At 53.1% G+C, this 17,012-nt stretch overlaps 7 protein-coding genes across 7 annotated transcripts; 3 read left to right on the top strand and 4 right to left on the bottom strand.

The window, feature by feature from the left end:
• Nucleotides 1-1,259: 1,259 nt before the first annotated feature.
• K489DRAFT_408279 (glycosyltransferase family 2 protein) lies at nt 1,260-4,101 on the bottom strand (the record flags this gene model as incomplete). The annotated part of the gene is made up of 2 exons (XM_033607463.1): nt 1,260-2,183; nt 2,248-4,101. 2 exons carry the CDS (start codon nt 4,099-4,101, stop codon nt 1,260-1,262), a joined length of 2,778 nt encoding a protein of 925 aa, XP_033462690.1.
• Nucleotides 4,102-6,208: 2,107 nt separating this feature from the next.
• On the top strand, nt 6,209-6,919 carry K489DRAFT_299323 (HAD-like protein; the record flags this gene model as incomplete). Its single annotated transcript, XM_033600374.1, has 1 exon — nt 6,209-6,919. A coding segment is annotated over one exon (711 nt), but the record flags the coding sequence as incomplete, so codon positions are not given.
• A 588-nt stretch (nt 6,920-7,507) lies between these two features.
• Nucleotides 7,508-8,539, bottom strand: K489DRAFT_387524 (uncharacterized protein; the record flags this gene model as incomplete). The annotated part of the gene is made up of 1 exon (XM_033606331.1): nt 7,508-8,539. One exon carries the CDS (start codon nt 8,537-8,539, stop codon nt 7,508-7,510), a length of 1,032 nt encoding a protein of 343 aa, XP_033462688.1.
• Nucleotides 8,540-9,127: 588 nt separating this feature from the next.
• K489DRAFT_378179 (DUF159-domain-containing protein) lies at nt 9,128-10,869 on the top strand. Its single transcript, XM_033604347.1, has one exon. The coding sequence runs from the start codon at nt 9,240-9,242 to the stop codon at nt 10,548-10,550; it is 1,311 nt and encodes a 436-aa protein (XP_033462687.1). The 5' UTR covers nt 9,128-9,239; the 3' UTR covers nt 10,551-10,869.
• On the bottom strand, nt 10,746-11,510 carry K489DRAFT_314793 (uncharacterized protein; the record flags this gene model as incomplete). Its single annotated transcript, XM_033601045.1, has 2 exons — nt 10,746-10,930; nt 10,973-11,510. The coding sequence occupies 2 exons, from the start codon at nt 11,508-11,510 to the stop codon at nt 10,746-10,748; spliced, it is 723 nt and encodes a 240-aa protein (XP_033462686.1).
• A 147-nt stretch (nt 11,511-11,657) lies between these two features.
• Nucleotides 11,658-12,483, bottom strand: K489DRAFT_163760 (uncharacterized protein). Its single transcript, XM_033599318.1, has one exon. It carries the CDS (start codon nt 12,273-12,275, stop codon nt 11,805-11,807), a length of 471 nt encoding a protein of 156 aa, XP_033462685.1. The 5' UTR covers nt 12,276-12,483; the 3' UTR covers nt 11,658-11,804.
• A 55-nt stretch (nt 12,484-12,538) lies between these two features.
• On the top strand, nt 12,539-16,614 carry K489DRAFT_378178 (uncharacterized protein). The gene has a single exon (XM_033604346.1). The coding sequence runs from the start codon at nt 12,631-12,633 to the stop codon at nt 16,465-16,467; it is 3,837 nt and encodes a 1,278-aa protein (XP_033462684.1). The 5' UTR covers nt 12,539-12,630; the 3' UTR covers nt 16,468-16,614.
• The last annotated feature ends 398 nt before the right edge of the window (nt 16,615-17,012 follow it).

Here is a 17,012-nt window from a genome sequence, read left to right as displayed (position 1 = left end):
CTTTTGGTGAGAGTCTACCAGGTTCTGCGGGCCAAGACATTGTGGGGTTTCTTTTCGGTTGAGAATGAAGTTTGATGAAGAAAGACGAGCAGTTTGTGACGGTGAGTGACAAGCAAGCTTCGCACCTGAAAGGTGAGCGAAGCAAGTTGGTGAGTGACAAGCGGACTTTGATTCCGATGGAAGGGTGATTGTTGTTCAGATGAAAGATCGAAGCTGAAGATACTTGTCAGCGATGTTCTTGTGACATCAGAATACGGAAAGCATCGTCACCCGCGTGGTGCAAGACGAAGTCGTGAGGCAGTTCGATGATTAGGCGATCAAGATGAAGGACGAGTTCGATGACAGCGATCAAGAGCCTCGGTGCCGAAGACGACAGATCGTGTTCGTCGACGGCCAACTCGTGATGATCGGTTGTTGCTTCCAGTAATGAATACGACGACGACGTTGGCAGAGGAGGAGAAAAGTCGAGTCTGTGGAAGAAGAGTTTTCGGGGAAGAGAAGAGAAGATGGAAAGTGAAGGAGTCACGGGAAGAATTTGCAAGTTATGAGCCAAGAGATATGTGTGACACGAAACAAAGGGAAAGTCCGTCACTTCCCATTCATCATATGCGCATCATCACATGGGTTTTCTTCGGAGATAGCTGGAGGCTGAGGAGGAGGTCAGGAGCTGCTGGGCGCTCTCACGAATAGCAGGAATAATAAGGAGAATGAAGACCCCGTTCATTTGTTGACGGAGGTACAGCAAGGAGAAGATCGTGTGATGGTAGGTACCGATCGTCAATGCAATACATATTTTGTGACGAGTTCGACCATCAGATCACCGTTTCTTTCATTCCTCTCCATCACTGTGAAAGGTGATCATCTCCAAGGACAGCGAGAAGTCTCTGTCATTTGAGCAGTTGACCGATTGACGAGAATGCCTTCGATGAGTCGATTCCATGTGGAGGGTAGTGGAGGAGGGTTCTATGCTTGAAGGAAAACACGTTATGGCATGGACATCGTTGTGATGATCATACACGACGATTTGCAGCGCAAGGGGCAAAGTGAAAAACCCTCGATTCGAGACATTATTCATTCCAAGACACGATACAAAGCTGGCGGCGTCACAACTTCCCGCACTTCAAACAATTCGTGACCAGGAGAGAAAAGAGGAGTCGAAAAGAAAACCCGAAGGAAATTAGAACGAGGAAACTCCACAACGACCATCATTATCATCATAACCAACCAAAAACCAGAACCACCGCTCTCTCCCACTCTCTTCACACTCCCCTGAACAACCGGATGACCAAAAACCAACACGCGCCCACGAAGCGGATGAACGCCAGGACCGCCACCGAGTACAACACGACACTCATGTAAATCGTGCTGCGCCTGGCGGCGTCCGCGTCCGGATCGGTGCTGGTGTCCAGCTTGGTCAATCCGCCGCCCTCGAGCACGATCGCGCCGAGGGCGAAGTTGCAGAAGATCCAGGCGAGCACGACGGTGGAGCGGAAGCCCTTGTAGTAGTCCTCGTGCTTCTGTTCGGCGGAGACGATCTTCTCGGGGGCGACGTATTTGGTGGCGAAGGCGCGGAGCTCGGCCTCGTATTGGGTGTTGAGGTCGGCGTCGTCGGAGGGGATGGCGACGTCGACTTTGCCGCCCGGTTTGAGGTTGGCGGCGGGCAGCTTCTCGGGTTTGTCGTCGCCCTTGGTGCCCCAGGTGATGTCGTGGGTGTTGCAGAAGGCGTAGACGTTGAGGATGTTGGTGTAGGTGGGCGTGAGGAGGAGGTATTGGACGAAGGAGGTGAACATGTGCCAGGGATCGAGGAATAAAATCGAGGCGACCATGTAGAGGATGTAGGTGGAGGCGAGGGAGATGACGAGGGAGAAGAAGTATTGGTTGGTGAAGAGCAGGCCGAAGGTGAAGCCGTTGCTGCTGGCGACTTGCATCTGCACGGAGCGCACGGTGATGAAGATCGAGGCGAAGAGGAGGTAGGCCATGATGATGGCCCAGAAATAGACTTGCATCATGTAGAAACGACTGCTTCCTTGGGGTCGATTACCGAGGGCGAGGACGAAGCAGGTGACGAGGACGGACGCGTAAAACCATTCGAGGATGACGGCGAGGACGAGACCGGTGGTGCCGAGGAGTTTGGGATCGCTGAGTGAAAAGGTGAGGATGTGGAAGACGAGGAAGAAATTGCCCTGTGGGTGTATCTCGGTTAGCATCACGTTTGAACTTGAGGCTCCGTCGCGTCGAAGAACTTACAATCGCAAACCAGGCGAAAATCATGTTGACCGCTTGGTAGAAGAACTCCACCAGGAACATGAGCTTGCGCAAGATGCTATGCCGACTGCGCCCGATTTCATAAAAGTGGGCCAGGGCATATACCGCTGCGAAGAAAGATCCATTGAGCCATCGTCGACGCTGTAAGATAAAGTCGGCCATTTCGGTCGGCACGTCAGTTTCGCCCGTAGCTGATTTGACATATTGCAGAATCCACGAGCAATTGCGCTTGCTGACCAGCTCCCAACAGAGGATACGATCTTCCGCGAGATACATGTTTGCGGTGAAGATACCAGCGTTGGCACCATGCATTTTCTCGCCGAGGAAATATCGCTCGAGGGGACCTTGACCCGTCTTGTCATTTTGCAGAGCAACGAACCGATATGCTGAGAAGGCGCCAGGGAGCACAGTGATGAAACCGAAGGCGCTCTCGAGCGGTTTGTCGAGGATATTGCTCATCTTGTACTCGAAGTTTTGGGCGGCAACAAGCGGGTTGATGAGGTTTTTGCCCTTCTCCAACATGGCCTTGATCTCACCGCATGCGCCTCCGCACATGGGCTCCCTGTCAAAGGCCTTCCACAGGTCATAGACGCTGCTCCGGCCAGGACGAGTACCGGCGTCAATCAGGACACAAATGTTCGGCTGGAGAACTTCACCGAAAGCTTGGAAGAACCATCGGTGCGAATTAATCTTCTTCTGGTTCTTCTCCTTCAAGCAGAACAAGACTTGGATCGGAGTAGTTCCCTTCTTCACCATGACCACGCCCTTCTTGATTTCGAGATTCATCTGGGTCGTGTATTCGTAAATGTGCGCCGTCACGTCTTCGCCGTTGACTTGTTGCTTGGCAATTCCATCTTGATAGATGCCCATCGCCGCCAACAGCGACCTCGTCCGGGGGTTGATCTTGGCACGACCGTCCGAGACGATGCACACCACAATCTTCTTCCACGCCTCTTTGCCCCAAGTCTTGGACGATGTCCGCGAGTTCATGTATTCCACATTCTTGATCACACCGATGAGCGTACGAGCGAGCAACTCATCCTCCTCGTTATACATAGTGATGACAATGAACAACTCGGTGATTCGTGGTTTGGCGAAGAGTCTCTGGCGGAGGGTGAAGCGTTTGGCAGCGAACTCACTCGGATCACAAGTTGCAGCGCTGTATCGCATGTGGGTAAACTCATCACGCTCAGGTGGCTGCGCGTGAGGCACCTGATTGAGCAACCGCGGCGGAACGGGGCAATCCAGCACCAAGTTACCGTTGTACAATTGCACCTCCTTGACAGTCTTCCATCGACGAATTGGCGCAGCGCTCGCCGGCGCAGGTGGGTGATCGTTATATGCTGCTTCTACGTCGGGATGTGAAGAATCGACAGGTTGGATCTGCTGCGGATCAGGTCCATATGAGGTGTTTGGCTGTAGCATAGGGCGATTGTCCGGCTCGTCTTGGTAATACGGATGTTGTGGCGCATCGTAGGCACCCTCGTGGACAGGTGTGGTTCCAAGCGGAGTGCCATACGGTTCGTGGAAGTAGTTGTCCGGTGTTCGCGCTGGGTGTGGGCTCAACGTTGAGGCGCCAGGGATTTGATGCGCCGCCTGCTGGTATGGGTTGGGTGTGTAGCCATGCGAATGGACCTCGTCGTAGGCTTCGTTGTGACCGTACGAGTTTGGTAAGTTGTTCACCGAGTATGTTGGTTGTGCTTGTAGGCGATCCGTTGAAGGGTATCCTCCTGGACCTGAAGGGATCTGGAGCGGCTCATCATGGGTGTATGGTCGGTCCTCGAGCTGATAAGCCGGGCTCTGGTAGCGACTGGGAGAGTCGCGATGTGCGTCCATGAAGGGATTGTGAGGGGTTTCTTGATCATCGGGGTGTGCACTATACTGGCCTTGCCCGCGACCGCCTATGTGTCGGAGAGATTAGTGAAAGTTGCGAATAGGATGCGATCGCAAGCACGGCGGAAGGCAGATCAATGAATGATAAACAACAATGCGCCACGGCACGACGGCATCAGCGCTCCATTGGCAGGCCTCGCAGCGCTTGTGCTCATGATGGGTCATCACACGCAAGCGCTTGCATGTCAATCGGTTTCCAACCAAACGACTGTGCCGCGGCGTCAAAGCAACAGTTGAAATGACCGTTTTAGTAGCTTGTTTACGTTGGACGTACGTACCGATGGGGTTGTAACTCATCCTCCACGCGATGGGACGAATCCCTAAATTTGATTATGTTGTTACAGGCGAACCTGCGCGCGCAAAGCAGGTCGGAAAAAAAAGGCGAACCTGATGTGTATTGAGGAGAGTGAATGAGTATGTGTCGCAACCGCCGAAAGTGATTCAACCTTGGGAAGGTTTGGGTCGGGCGGTCGAATGTTTATGACCCAAGCCAAAAATCCGGGGGAATGCGCAGCCAACACCGCAGCAACGGGCGGCCGACCTTCCTTCAGGGCGATGATGATAGATTACTACTAGGTAGGGAATAAGAAATGATGATACCTTTCTCTGTCCTGCTGTGGGTAGCACCACGATGCAGGCTGAAACACGAGGTCCAATGATACACTAAAACCATAAAGCTACCTACAGTAGATACCTTGAGAGGGAGATAATTCGTATTGCGACAGGCGGATGACCGGCGAATGGTGGTGCAGGACTCCATGCTCTCTTCACAATCCACACGTTAGATCGACGCGACGACTCTGCTTGGCTTTCGACAGTGTGTCCTCGCATCGCCAGATCCCCGGGCCTGCTTCATTATTGTGTTACGTGATGGCCTAGATACTCAGAGGTTCCATGGATATAGGACCCAGCACATCCCTCTCGTCTGCAAATCTCTCTCGTCTGATCCCGCTGCCGCTTACCTTCGAGATGTTGTGCACTGGATCACAGGCGGACGAGCGTCTGTCGGTCGGTATGCAAGTCACTGGATGAGTGAGAGTCCACCGAGAAGCAGCGCCACGATTCGGCGTTACTGCGCCTCCATGCGCACGCGCGTGCGAACACGCCAGCGCCTCACTTCCGGACTGCTGCCCCTGCTGATCTCCATTTTCTCCGCATCGACTAGAAGATTCAAAGTGGGTGAAATTGCTGCCTGAAAACACCCGACGGAAGAACGATCAGGAAAAGCATGCTAGACTCGGGGAACACACCTCGAGGTACGGTCTGCTTTTCATGTCTCCGAAGCCGCGGAAACCCACGGTGCTGTTGTTTTGAACCATCACGACTCTCGACTCTCCTTGGGTGAAACATGCATGCAGCGGTTTCACAGTAGACTCTCGAGCTTTCTCCAGAGGTGGCACGTCATGGATCAGGAGACTATTTTTATTATTAATGTCATGACACGGAGAATAATTATTGCCTGAGGCATTACTGCGGGCCCGCCTTCAATCGATTTCTGCAGCAATTCGCAGGGAAGACAACAACAACCCTAGGGCTCTCGGGCTATCCGTGGATCCTCAACAGTAATAACATGCCCGTGTACAATGCAAATACGCGTGTACAATGCAAACACGCGTGGCGGACATCCGGGCATACACCGCACACAGAACATTCCTCTATCGCCGTGGAGGTATGAAGTGCATGACTACAGCCAATCCATAACTCAAAACGTCCCGAATGAATTCTACGAACCAATCCCCAATTCCTTCCGATGTCATCTCCTGTTCTGCTCTGTTCCTCCATGTGCCCGGTGGTTGTCCAGCGCCGGTGATACTACATTGCGTCATGGCTTCAAACCACACTTGATGGTCGAAGCACTCTCCGTCAACAGTGGCCAATTCCCGACGTGGCCCAGACAGAACGCAAATCCCCACTCCTGAGTGAACTTTTACCATTTCAGCATTGGAACCCATTTGGCGAACACGGTTGACACCACGACCATAATCTCGAGGACACAACGTCACAGACGAGTCGAACCAAGAAGTCTGCAGTATCTCATACACCAATCAACATGTCCAAGTCGATAAGTTTCGATGTCCTCGGGACCTGCTTCTCCTTCGAAGGCGCCATAACCGCCATCGAATCCCGCCTCGGTCCGCACCTCTCCCGGGCCAACGTCGACGCCAGGACGCTCTGTTTCCAATGGTTCTTCGCCGCCCAGCGGGACTTCACCTACGTGTCCATGGCCGGGGCGTACACGCCGATCGCGCGGATCCTGCAGCAGACGTTCAGGCGCGCCTGCTACGTCGTGGACCTCCCGCAGGGGTGCGTGGGCGACGACGACGTCGCGGCCGTCATGGCCGAAGTCGCCCGCTTGAAGCCCCGGCCAGGCCTCAAGGGTTGCTACGACGGCCTCCGGGCCGACGGGTGGGACGTCTATGGCGTGACGAATGGTGGGAAGCAGGCGAGTCTGGAGTATTACCGTCTGGCGGACGTCGAGCTCGACGACGAGCATCTCCTGAGCTGTGATGAGATCCAGGTGGCCAAGCCTGACGAGCGGGTCTACGCGAAGGCGAATGCGTACTTCACGGAGCGCGGGGTGGGTGAAGCGGCGGGGCAGCGGTGGTTTGTGGCGGCGCATGCGTGGGATCTGTTGGCGGCGAGGAAGGCGGGTTTCAAGACGGCGTATCTCACGTTTGAGGAACATGATCCGGTGACGGAGGTGTTTGGGACGTTTGATCTCTATGCGGATAGCATGGATGAATTACTCGAGAAACTCAGGCATCTATGAAAGAGGGTTCGATCCTTTGTGGTGTGTATCACTGGCGCGTAAATCACTGCCCTCGTCTAAGTTGGCGAAAGACTAATGAGGCTCCCGCCCCTCCGTCAGCGATCTCCATTCATTCCCATCGCCTCGCAAAGTACGGGCAGTAAGCGTACGATTGGGTCACGCCACGCTTGCTCGTCTTCACTACAGCCGAGTATTGAGCGCCTAGAACACCGCCGCTGGAAGGATGATAGACGCTCTAGGAGCTTAGTGCCATTGCTGATGCACTGTTACAGTGGATGTGGTGCTGGGCCAGTTTATTCTCGATACAGCGGTCCGCGCTGATGAAAAGTCGTATGCATAGACCTGCATGCGATACCATAGCACAGGCGTCTGCTGTCTGTGTAGTAGTCTGGGCGACTGATCGGCGCAGAAACCGCATGAAAACCATCGTGAAGTTCAGGCCGGCCGAACATCTTCCAAGCTGATTGGGCGAGCATCGTACTATCTCGGGCTTGCTTGAAGCCCTGCGGAATGTGATGTACAATAAAGTCAACTTCGGCCGAATTGTAGAACATAGTGACCTTAGATTGCGCCAGGGTTTCATGATTCGGCTTTCGCGATAGCCTTCAGCCGTGCAGAGCTCGCCTGGACACCTTCAGTAAACCCAACTGCACGGGCGATGGACACGGCTTCGGTATATCTCTTTTTAGCAGTCGCAACATCTTTCGCCATCTCTGCGAATTCACCAAGATTGTGCAGAGCAACGGCGCAACCCATATCGCATTCTTCTGTCCTTGTCGGAGGCCCAATGGCTGCAGCGACATCAATCGCTTTCTGCGCCCAGTTCGCAGCACTTTGCAGCAGTGACTCACGAGTCGGGAACGGTCCAGATGGTCGGTCTTCGATAGAGTTGGGGTTTGCATTCGCTTGAATGGCAAGGGCGGCGCGGGGCGACTGTTGTGCAATGCTCGATGCAAGATTGTTCATCAGAACGACTGAATGACAATCTTGTGCTGGGTAGAGTGTGAGTGCCTTCAAGAACAAGGGTGACGCAAGATAATGCTGATCGCTTGCTTCGTAGCGATGTGCCAATGACTCGATTGCTGCGCCCATGCTGCTGTCATCCATCCATTCGCCCTCTTTCTCGACACTGACATTGTGGTCCTTGCGCCGCTGCTTCTCTCTCAAAGCCGCTTCAACCGCCCAGACAAGCCGTGCCTCTGCAGTGTCGCGATCCCAGATCGTTGGGTTCGCGTACAGCTCTCCAAGCTTGACCGATGTAGCGATTGTTTTGGCGAGGACCCTCGTCCGTATCTTCTTCAAAGCATCCTTCTCACCGTGGTCCTCGATCCACTGCAGATTCTGTATCCGAAGTGCTTCCAGGACATCAATCGCCGTCTTGAACTGGTTGTGCATCTCCAAAAATGCAGCGACCTGAATTTTCAGTCCCATGACTTCGTCACTGAAAGGGTCCATGGGGAGATCCCGAGCGATCAGCAACGCTTGTTTGTAATACTTCAATGCCTCCTTTGGCTGTGGATCGTAATTCGTGTAATACAATGCTTTCCGCAATGGTTTCGCCACCTCTTCGGGATATTTGTGGAATGCCGCAATGATGTAGGCCTGGTACATGTAATTTACATATATGATTCCGAATGCGCCGACCAGGATTGTCGTCGACACCAGAACCAGCTGGAAAGGGTAGAGGCGGAAGAGGATGCGAGCGTTGCCCCAGAAGCTCCCAGTGAACGCATTCTCGCTAGCTTTAGCCGATGCATGCCGTACAGTAGATTGTGTGATGCGACGGGGTATTGATGGTGAAGGTCGTGTGAGCCGACTCGTGAAGCTGTGTGTTTGACGTGTTGATCGAAGGGGTTGTCCCAGAGTGGTTCGCAGAAGCGTTGACTTGGGCAGTCGTCTGAACATTGTTGGGAGACTCATCCAGGCGGAGGCGTCGCCTTGACACTAACACCTTGTATCCACGAGAGCTGTGCGGTCTCAAATGTCTTCCTTTGTCAATGCCAACATGCCAGGGACTCTTCAGGAAGGTCGGCTGGCAATGATCAATTTTCAGGGCGCATCGTACTTCCCCGGGCGCACTTTCCCGAGTTCGCCGCACATGGCATGACGTTGGGCGCGTTTCAGCGCGTCACCCTGTACCAAGGTATACTTCGAATGTGCATTTATATAGTACATCACATACAGCACCCTAATAATGTAGTCCGTTTGATCCCAATAATCGATGTTTTCAACTGTTGGATGTCGCTACATGCGCTCCTCCCGCTTTGATCACTCAATGTGGTGTTGCGGCACCTAAGTGATATCGAAGAAGATGTGTGGCCGTTATGCTCTGTCCCTCACGCCTGCGCAAGTCAGACAGCGCTTTGCCGATCAGCACTTAGCAGTTGATGAGGCTCCAGACGAGGAAGATGATCGCACCAGACAGACATACAACTTTGCTCCCGGCTACCATGGATTGATATATCGTGCTGCAACCTCAAGTGATGCTCATGCCAATGAATCTACTCTCGAGGAAGACGACCCACCGGTTGGTAGATTAGGAGTCGTGAACGACTCGCCACCATCAAATGGGTCTGTTGGCACAGAGATCAAATACAAACTTCAAAGTGCTAAGTGGGGACTGATTCCATTCTGGACCAAACGGCCACCGGACTATGGCAGTCAGTTGAAAACCATCAATTGTCGGAATGACAGCCTCATCGACGATCGTGGTATGTGGACAACGATGAAAAAGCGCAAGCGTTGCATCGTTGTCGCCGAAGGCTTTTTTGAATGGTTGAAGAAGAACAACGGCAAAGAAAAAATCCCCCACTTCGTCAAACGGAAAGATGGACAGCTGATGCTGCTTGCTGGTCTGTGGGATTCTGTGACTTATGAAGGCAGCGAAGACAAACTCTACACCTACACTATCATCACGACAGATTCAAACAAGCAGCTAAACTTCCTACACGATCGTATGCCGGTGATCCTGGAGGCCGACGGCCGAGAGTTGAAGGACTGGTTGGACCCCACGAATACTGGCTGGTCGAAAGAACTGCAAAGTCTTCTTCGACCCTACACTGGTGAGCTGGAGTGCTACCCTGTTGACAAGGACGTCGGCAAAGTTGGAAACAACAGCCCTCTATTCGTAGTGCCGGTCGATAGCAAGGATAACAAGAAGAACATCGCGAATTTCTTCAGCACGCAGAGAGCAACAGCCGATCACGTCGCCGCACAGAATCATGCAGCACAAAAAGCGCAGTCGACTGGCGAACCTGGCGATGACACCGAGACGCGAGACACCACATCAAAGGTGGAGACAAGCGAAGATAACGCGCCGTTGCCTAAAATCAAATCAGAGTCGGACGAAAAACTAGCACAGAAGCTGAATTCCGGTGACAATGACACTTCTCCTGCCCAGAGCGTTAGGAGCCTAAAACGATCTGCATCTCCTCTAGAAGGCACAGATTCGCCGCGGAAGCAGATCAAGACAGAAAAGTCAAGTCCTTCGCCAGTGAAGCAATCTACTAACGTTACAAAAGGTAGTGGCCGCAAGATGCGGAGTGCGACATCAAACAACACCGTGGTCAAGACGCCGACGAAAATTTACAACGCGAAAATCACAAGCTTCTTTGGCAAGTGAACTATTAGCAGCCAGCAAGTCAAAGACACGTCATGTAATTAAAAAGGTGCAGGACAGCGAGCATTCACACTGGTGATGCGATACGGCAGTTCCGTGAGGAATGTGACCCACAGACCGATCATGCCTGGCTAGCATTCAAATTGGGACTGTTGTCATGTCAGCCGGGAAAAATCCAATGAGGTGGTCGGAGAATGCTTACTCTGCCTTGAACTTCACGGTGACGCTCATCTCCATCGTCACCTCCTGCGGCGTGAATTCGAAAGCGGGCTCGTCCACTTCCATATCAGCTTTCCGCGCAGTTTGCCGTGTTCTTCCCGACTTTCCTCGCGCTCCACCAAAGCTATAGCCTCCACCTTCATCTTGATCGAAGTCGATTGCGCCTTCCACATTTCCCATACTCCCCAAAGAGCGATGGCCTTCACCCAATGCCACTGGCTGCAAATTAACACAACCGAATACCTCACAATAGTCCTGTGCCTTGCGGAATGCATCTTCTGCTGCCTTCTTCCTCAATTGCGCGCGGAAGTTGTATTCGGTCACGGGTTTCAACTTCCATTCAATATTCGGCAGTTCGACATGTGGCAATGCAGATATGTGCGCACCGAAGCCGCCGAGGGCCTTGAAGTCTTGAAAGCGGATATCGAAGTTAATCCTCGCGGTGTATTCTCGATCTTTCTGATTGCCCTCGTTATCGTAGGGTCTATGAGAGGTTGCCGACAGAGAAGTTTTGGACCAATGCGCCAGTGCGGCCGATGCTTTGGCTTCGGCGGACTCGTCCTCAGGAGAAAGATCGTAGAGCAAAGCTTCGATTACGCGGGCACTGCTGAGGACTTCACTGGAGACTTTTGCCTTGTCTGGTCCGGAACTGGCAATGTGTACATTGATATGGGCTCGTTCAGCTGGAAGCGGAATCACCGCGTGGCCTTGAACTTCAAGGACGAAGGGAACTGTTGAAGCCATGCTTGTCTCAGATGCAATGCTTTTCAAACTGGAATGTTAAGGCTTTGAGGTCGAAAGCGGTTTGGGATTTATCCAAGAGTTTAATGAAAGAAACACGAATGTGTGTGGTAATATTCGGTCTTATAAGTAATACGAGGTAAAGTGGCTCTCAGACTGCAAGCTCTACGATCGGCATGCGGCGCGGTATTCTAGGCAGCGAGCTCCCCCAAAGCCTCCGCAACCACTTACTGTACTTTGTCAGACTTTCCGTATGTAGGTAGTTGCCGACTGTACGGGACCGCGCCGTGATTTACATCATCTACAAAGATTAACATTGTGGTGAAGAAGCGGGCAAGGCTCCAAATGCAATGAACCGGAATCCTGATGCTCTTGGAAGGTCCGTGCGGCTCCAGAGACCACTCGACGCCGAGAAAACAGATCTCTCTCCATCGTTGCCGGGCGAGACACTCTAAGGTTCGGGACGTTGGAATGCAAAAGGGCTACCTCCCAGGAGGAGTTCACCCAGCACTTGCACATTGCAAATCGTGGCTCTTCGATGCGTTGGACCAGCAATTGTCCAGGGAACGAAAACTCCTTGGGATGGAGCCCTTCCGCCATTATCAGTCCGATGCGATCAAGCCGTGAACATCGTCCCGATCGTATAGAACAGCTTCGTGACTGCGCGACATCGTCCTTGAATACGCCAGGACCACATGTGCGCATCAAGCGTTGTAGTGCTGCACTTTGTTGGAACCGGCAAGGTGCCCTGGTGGCTCTGAGCAACATTGAGAATAAATGATTACGAGGCAGACGATGGACATGGTCAATTTGTGGCTCACGACGTTTCAAAAGTTTGACGTCACTGGAAATGTCTCGCCTGGAGCGTGTGCTGTTTAGTTCACTTTGCCGGGGGGATGGGCGGTCTTGCAAGTGCTCTGTGCGCACACGGCCAGAATGGAAATTCACCTCTTTACGCGGGGCGTCTCAAAGCTCGTGTCGCGCGTCGCAGACGCGTCTTCCCAACCACGCATAATTTGCCCATGCCTATCCTTTCATTATCTTTATCATTGCCTTTCTTGACAGTATTACATTTCCAATTGGAACAGGAATTGTTGATTTCGAGGAACATACTTCATTCAAAATGTCTTCCTCGGACGGTGGTTCAGACGATGAGATTCGCATGCCGCGTGGACGCGCTGCCAGGCGAATGTTGAAACTTACGAGCAGTCCGATCGGATCTCCCAAGCGAAACAGCAGAGATGTCGTCCCCAGTGAGATCGCAGACGAGGATCTCTACAGCAGGACTCCAGTTCGAATATTTCGACGAACCACACCACGCGCCGACTTTGCGAATGATACGACTTCGCCATCCGCAGATCGAAACTCGACATCGCTTTTCGTCAGCCCTGCCAAATCGAACGCGTCGATGAGTGATGATGAACAACTCCCGACGAACCTTTTCCGCGACAAGCAGAGATTTGCGGAACTGGTTGCCCGCAAACGTGCTGAACGCGAAGCCCGCGAAGCAGAGGCGGCTGAGAAATCAGAACGAAGCCGTGCCCAATCCGGTCAATCGCCATTGCAGCTCCTCGAAGATGATGTGCAGACCGTCGACACTGAAGAGGCGCAAGATGCCACTATTGATCGCATCATGTCAGACGCGACTCAACCTACACGCAAAGCTAGCAAGAAGGCCATGCTAGAAATCGAACGCGAAACTCAACGCATGGCACGTCAGCAAGCCTTGGCCCATCAGATGAAAGTCAAAAAGAAGTTCACCATGAATGACCTTCTCGCACGATTTGACAACGCTCCTGCAGCACACCCTAGCACACTGACAGTCCCTCTGGAGGACACGTCAGCTTCATCGGCACTTAATAGCGATGCGTCCGAGCCTCAGAGCGTGAGAAGTCGTCGTGATACTCCGCCTTCCAGCCCACCGACCCCGCTGGATCGACAAAGGGCATTGGTGGAGCGAGGCGCGCTCAGCAAACTTATGCCTGCCCGACAGGATAGTCTTGCCTCTCTGGTACAAGACGGAGAGGGCGGCGATGAGCTCTTAGATATGACTGAGTTGCTTAGCTCTGCGAGAAAAGCGAAATCTCCATGTGCTGTTACGAAGGAGGCAGCAAAACCTGGACTTCAGCTCGCCCGTCTTGGCAAGACATCTGCTTTTGACAGCGACGGTGCAAGTAGCGATGACGAGCTCGAGATTGTCCACCAGGGAGTGAACCTTCACCGCATTTTTGATCAGGCGAGAACGCGCACACGAAAACAAAACACTGATTCCAGAGCGATACACACGCTCAAACATCTGTCGCACATTGGCGCCGACAGCAATCGAGTTTCAAGACGCAGGACAAAATCTTCTAAGCCAACTGTTCTACCACATGTGCTTGAGGCTCAACTTCGCGCCCGTGCACAAGAGCAAGCGCGGATGCAGCAAGCTGAGCGAGTGGCAGAGCTTAAAGCACGCGGTATTGTCATTCTCAGCGCGGAAGATCGCGACAAGGAAGCCGAGGATCTTGAAAATCTGCTTGATAGAGCTAGGCAGGATGCTCTGAAGCTGAGAAAAGCGGAGCGGTCGGGCCTAGGAACGAATGAGGATGGCGAGATTACCAATGTGCCAAGCGATGACGAGGAAGAGGATGAAGATTATGACGGTTCGGAGGTGGACGATGAGTTCGAGAGTGATGGACAGGAAAACGAGCTGATTGATGCAGTCGCAGCTGAAGACGAGGAAGATGAGGATGACTCTGGCGATGAGGCAGAGGGCAGTGTAATCAGCAAGGACGATGTCGTGGAACCAGCACTTGCCGTGGCGAGTGAGCAATCAGACGACGAAGAGCCTGTGCAACCTATACAAAAACGACAACACACAGCCAGACAGAGAAAATCTCGCATTGTGCTCGATGACGACGAGGACGAGCACATCTCTGCTGATCAAGGAACCCGATCTCAAACACCAGCGTCGCCAGTACGCACGCCAGCAGATCCCTTTGCAGCCTTTGGCTTCGGCAATTTCAACCCTGGAAGCTCACTGATGAGCCCGACTCAAGCATTCCATGCCACAATGCAAACGCCATCTCAGCTGACCCAGCAGGATTCGATGGATGTTTTCCGACGACTCGCACCTCCCACTTTTTCATCGGTACCACCAGTCCCATCCGCTCTGGGTGATCAAACACAAAACGAAAGTCAAACAAATATCGTTGCAGCAAGCCAGGTGCCCAACAGCCAGCAGATACAGCTTCCGTTGGAAACGCTTGCCCCCGAAACACCGATTTCCAAAGCGAAGCGAAGCGAGCCAATGCCAAGCATCGTTACTCCTGGTTGGGAACCAACGCAAGATGACGGGCTGCCGAATTTGTGGCAGGCAACCGCCAACCTGAGGCGCGAGAACACATTCGACTCCATTCCCGAGCTTGCATCCACGCAAGACACGGTGCCTATCCGAATTGCCGAATCTCCCGCACCCGCGAGAATGACCCGGCTGGTGCGTGGCCAGCGTCGTGGTCTGATTACAGATGAGTCAGACGAGGAACCCGAGCAACTGCTTGAGGAAAGCTCGAAGAATGCGTTCCGTGAGATGACCCGTCGACGAAAAGAAGCACTGACTGCCGCAGAGCGGATGGAAGCTGAGGCTCAAGCCAAGAACATGATGGATGAGCAGGCCGACGAATCTGACGATGAATACGCCGGCCTCGGAGGCGATGACTATGTTGCTCCAGAGACTGAACAGGATCACGACATCATTGATTCAAGTCACATTGAAGTCGATGAGCAAGCACTGGCTGCCCACTATGCTGAGCGACAAAGGATCGAGGACGAAGCAAATGCGAACAAACTTCTCAAGGATCTCACGACTGGTGCTTTGCGCCGGAAACAAGCCAACATGTTTGATCTCGATGAAGACGAAGCCGACTTGGCATTACGAAGGAGACAGATCCGGCAACAAGAAGAAGCACGGCGACGCCGACTGCTTCTACAGGATGACAGCATTGCTGATCTCGCCCAGGGCAAGCACAGCAAAGGCAAGGATGCATTCCTGAAAGCGATTGCCGACGATGATGATGGTGAACTCGACGACGACGACTTGCCAGAGGTTGAGGACAATGATGATCAGGCTGAGGTCGCATCGACTCCTGAGATCAACCCAGCATCACAGCTCGACAAAGCTACTGAGCCGCCGAGGGAAATATCCGGAAACAAGAGACGGCGCGAAGACTCCACTACCGAACGACTTCCCGCGACGAAGAGACGAACCCAGGTTTCCGCATTCCGAGCACCAACATCATTGCTTGAGATCAAAGAGTCTCTGAGCTTTCTGCTGGAGGAGCCAAATGCTTTGGTGACTGTGCCAGCGACAGCCGAGGCCGATTCTGGAAACGAAGACAATGGAGAGGACGAAGCCAATGGATCTGACAATGACTCCGGAGATGATGTAGACGAAGTTGAGGCTGAGAAAGCTCGTCAGAACGATGGTGGCTTTGCCCCTGATCGTGCCATGATGCCTCCACCCGCCCGACTTCCTGCCACTCAACGTCGCACTGCCGCCAATGCAGTCATCGATCGTCTCTCGATGAAGCGCAGCGCTAGCAACGCTGACGCTCCCTCGAACGGTCCCAGCGCTTGGGCATCGTCTCTCACTTCAGTGGGCAGTCTGCACGGCGTTCCGTCGCTCTTGCGACGCGCGACTACCAACATCACCTTTTCCGCGAACGAACGTGGCGTCACCACATCAAACGGTAGCAGCAGTCTCTCGCGCGAGAACAGCAGTGGCAGTAATGCTGGTGGCGTGAAGATGGGTGGCAGCAAGAAATCTTCCCTGGCATATCAAGCTCGAGCAGAGGAGAGAAGAGTGATCGTCGAAGCGGGTGTGCGGCAGCGTGCGGAGAATACCAAGCGCATCGCGGAAATGAGGAGGAGTGCTGGCGGCGTCTTGCAGGGCAGAGGTTTCGGGGGAAGTTTCGAGTGATTTATCACATTAGGCAAGAGGCATTGCTTGGCGTTTGGGAGGTGAACCGCGAGTTCCGGAGTAAAGGCCTGTCTATAAGGGCTGATGAATATCCAGTAGTGTAGTCACAATTCAGAAGCGAAAGCAGTTTTCATGAAAGAATTCCTGTTCTATTCATTTCAGGGTACCTTATGTACAACCACGTTACATCAGTCCTCCAAGATGCATCCGGGTACGACGTGCCATTGCGCGCGTAGGAAGAATCCATGTTGCTGGTGGCGTTTCAGATGGAAGAGGTTCATCGCTCCTAGGGTCGTGAATGCTACAACTTTAGAACCCTACAAAGCGATTGCGCCATGGATGAGTTTGATTGCAACGAGCATACTGCAACCTTGAGAGTAAACAGGGCGTCGGGTCCACAATGGCATTTCATCATCGTGTGCTCTGCAAGTCGATTATGCGTTGAGGTCGATTCCGGGTAGGAAAGCCTGTCGCATATTTGAATCCATCGAGGACGTGGGAATGCGTGCATCGTCGACGTCGTCGGCTCGAGGCTAAAGATAATC

Source organism: Dissoconium aciculare (assembly GCF_010015565.1).
Source record: "Dissoconium aciculare CBS 342.82 unplaced genomic scaffold K489scaffold_3, whole genome shotgun sequence".
Classification (NCBI taxonomy): Eukaryota; Fungi; Ascomycota; class Dothideomycetes; order Mycosphaerellales; family Dissoconiaceae; genus Dissoconium; species Dissoconium aciculare.
This window is presented reverse-complemented; position numbering and strand designations above follow the sequence as displayed.

Bases quoted from the DNA above. Each gene is read 5' to 3' on its own strand.
- K489DRAFT_378179 (XM_033604347.1), top strand. From the start codon at position 9,240: ATGTGTGGCCGTTATGCTCTGTCCCTCACGCCTGCGCAAGTCAGACAG.
- K489DRAFT_378178 (XM_033604346.1), top strand. From the start codon at position 12,631: ATGTCTTCCTCGGACGGTGGTTCAGACGATGAGATTCGCATGCCGCGT.
- K489DRAFT_163760 (XM_033599318.1), bottom strand. From the start codon at position 12,275: ATGTTGCTCAGAGCCACCAGGGCACCTTGCCGGTTCCAACAAAGTGCA.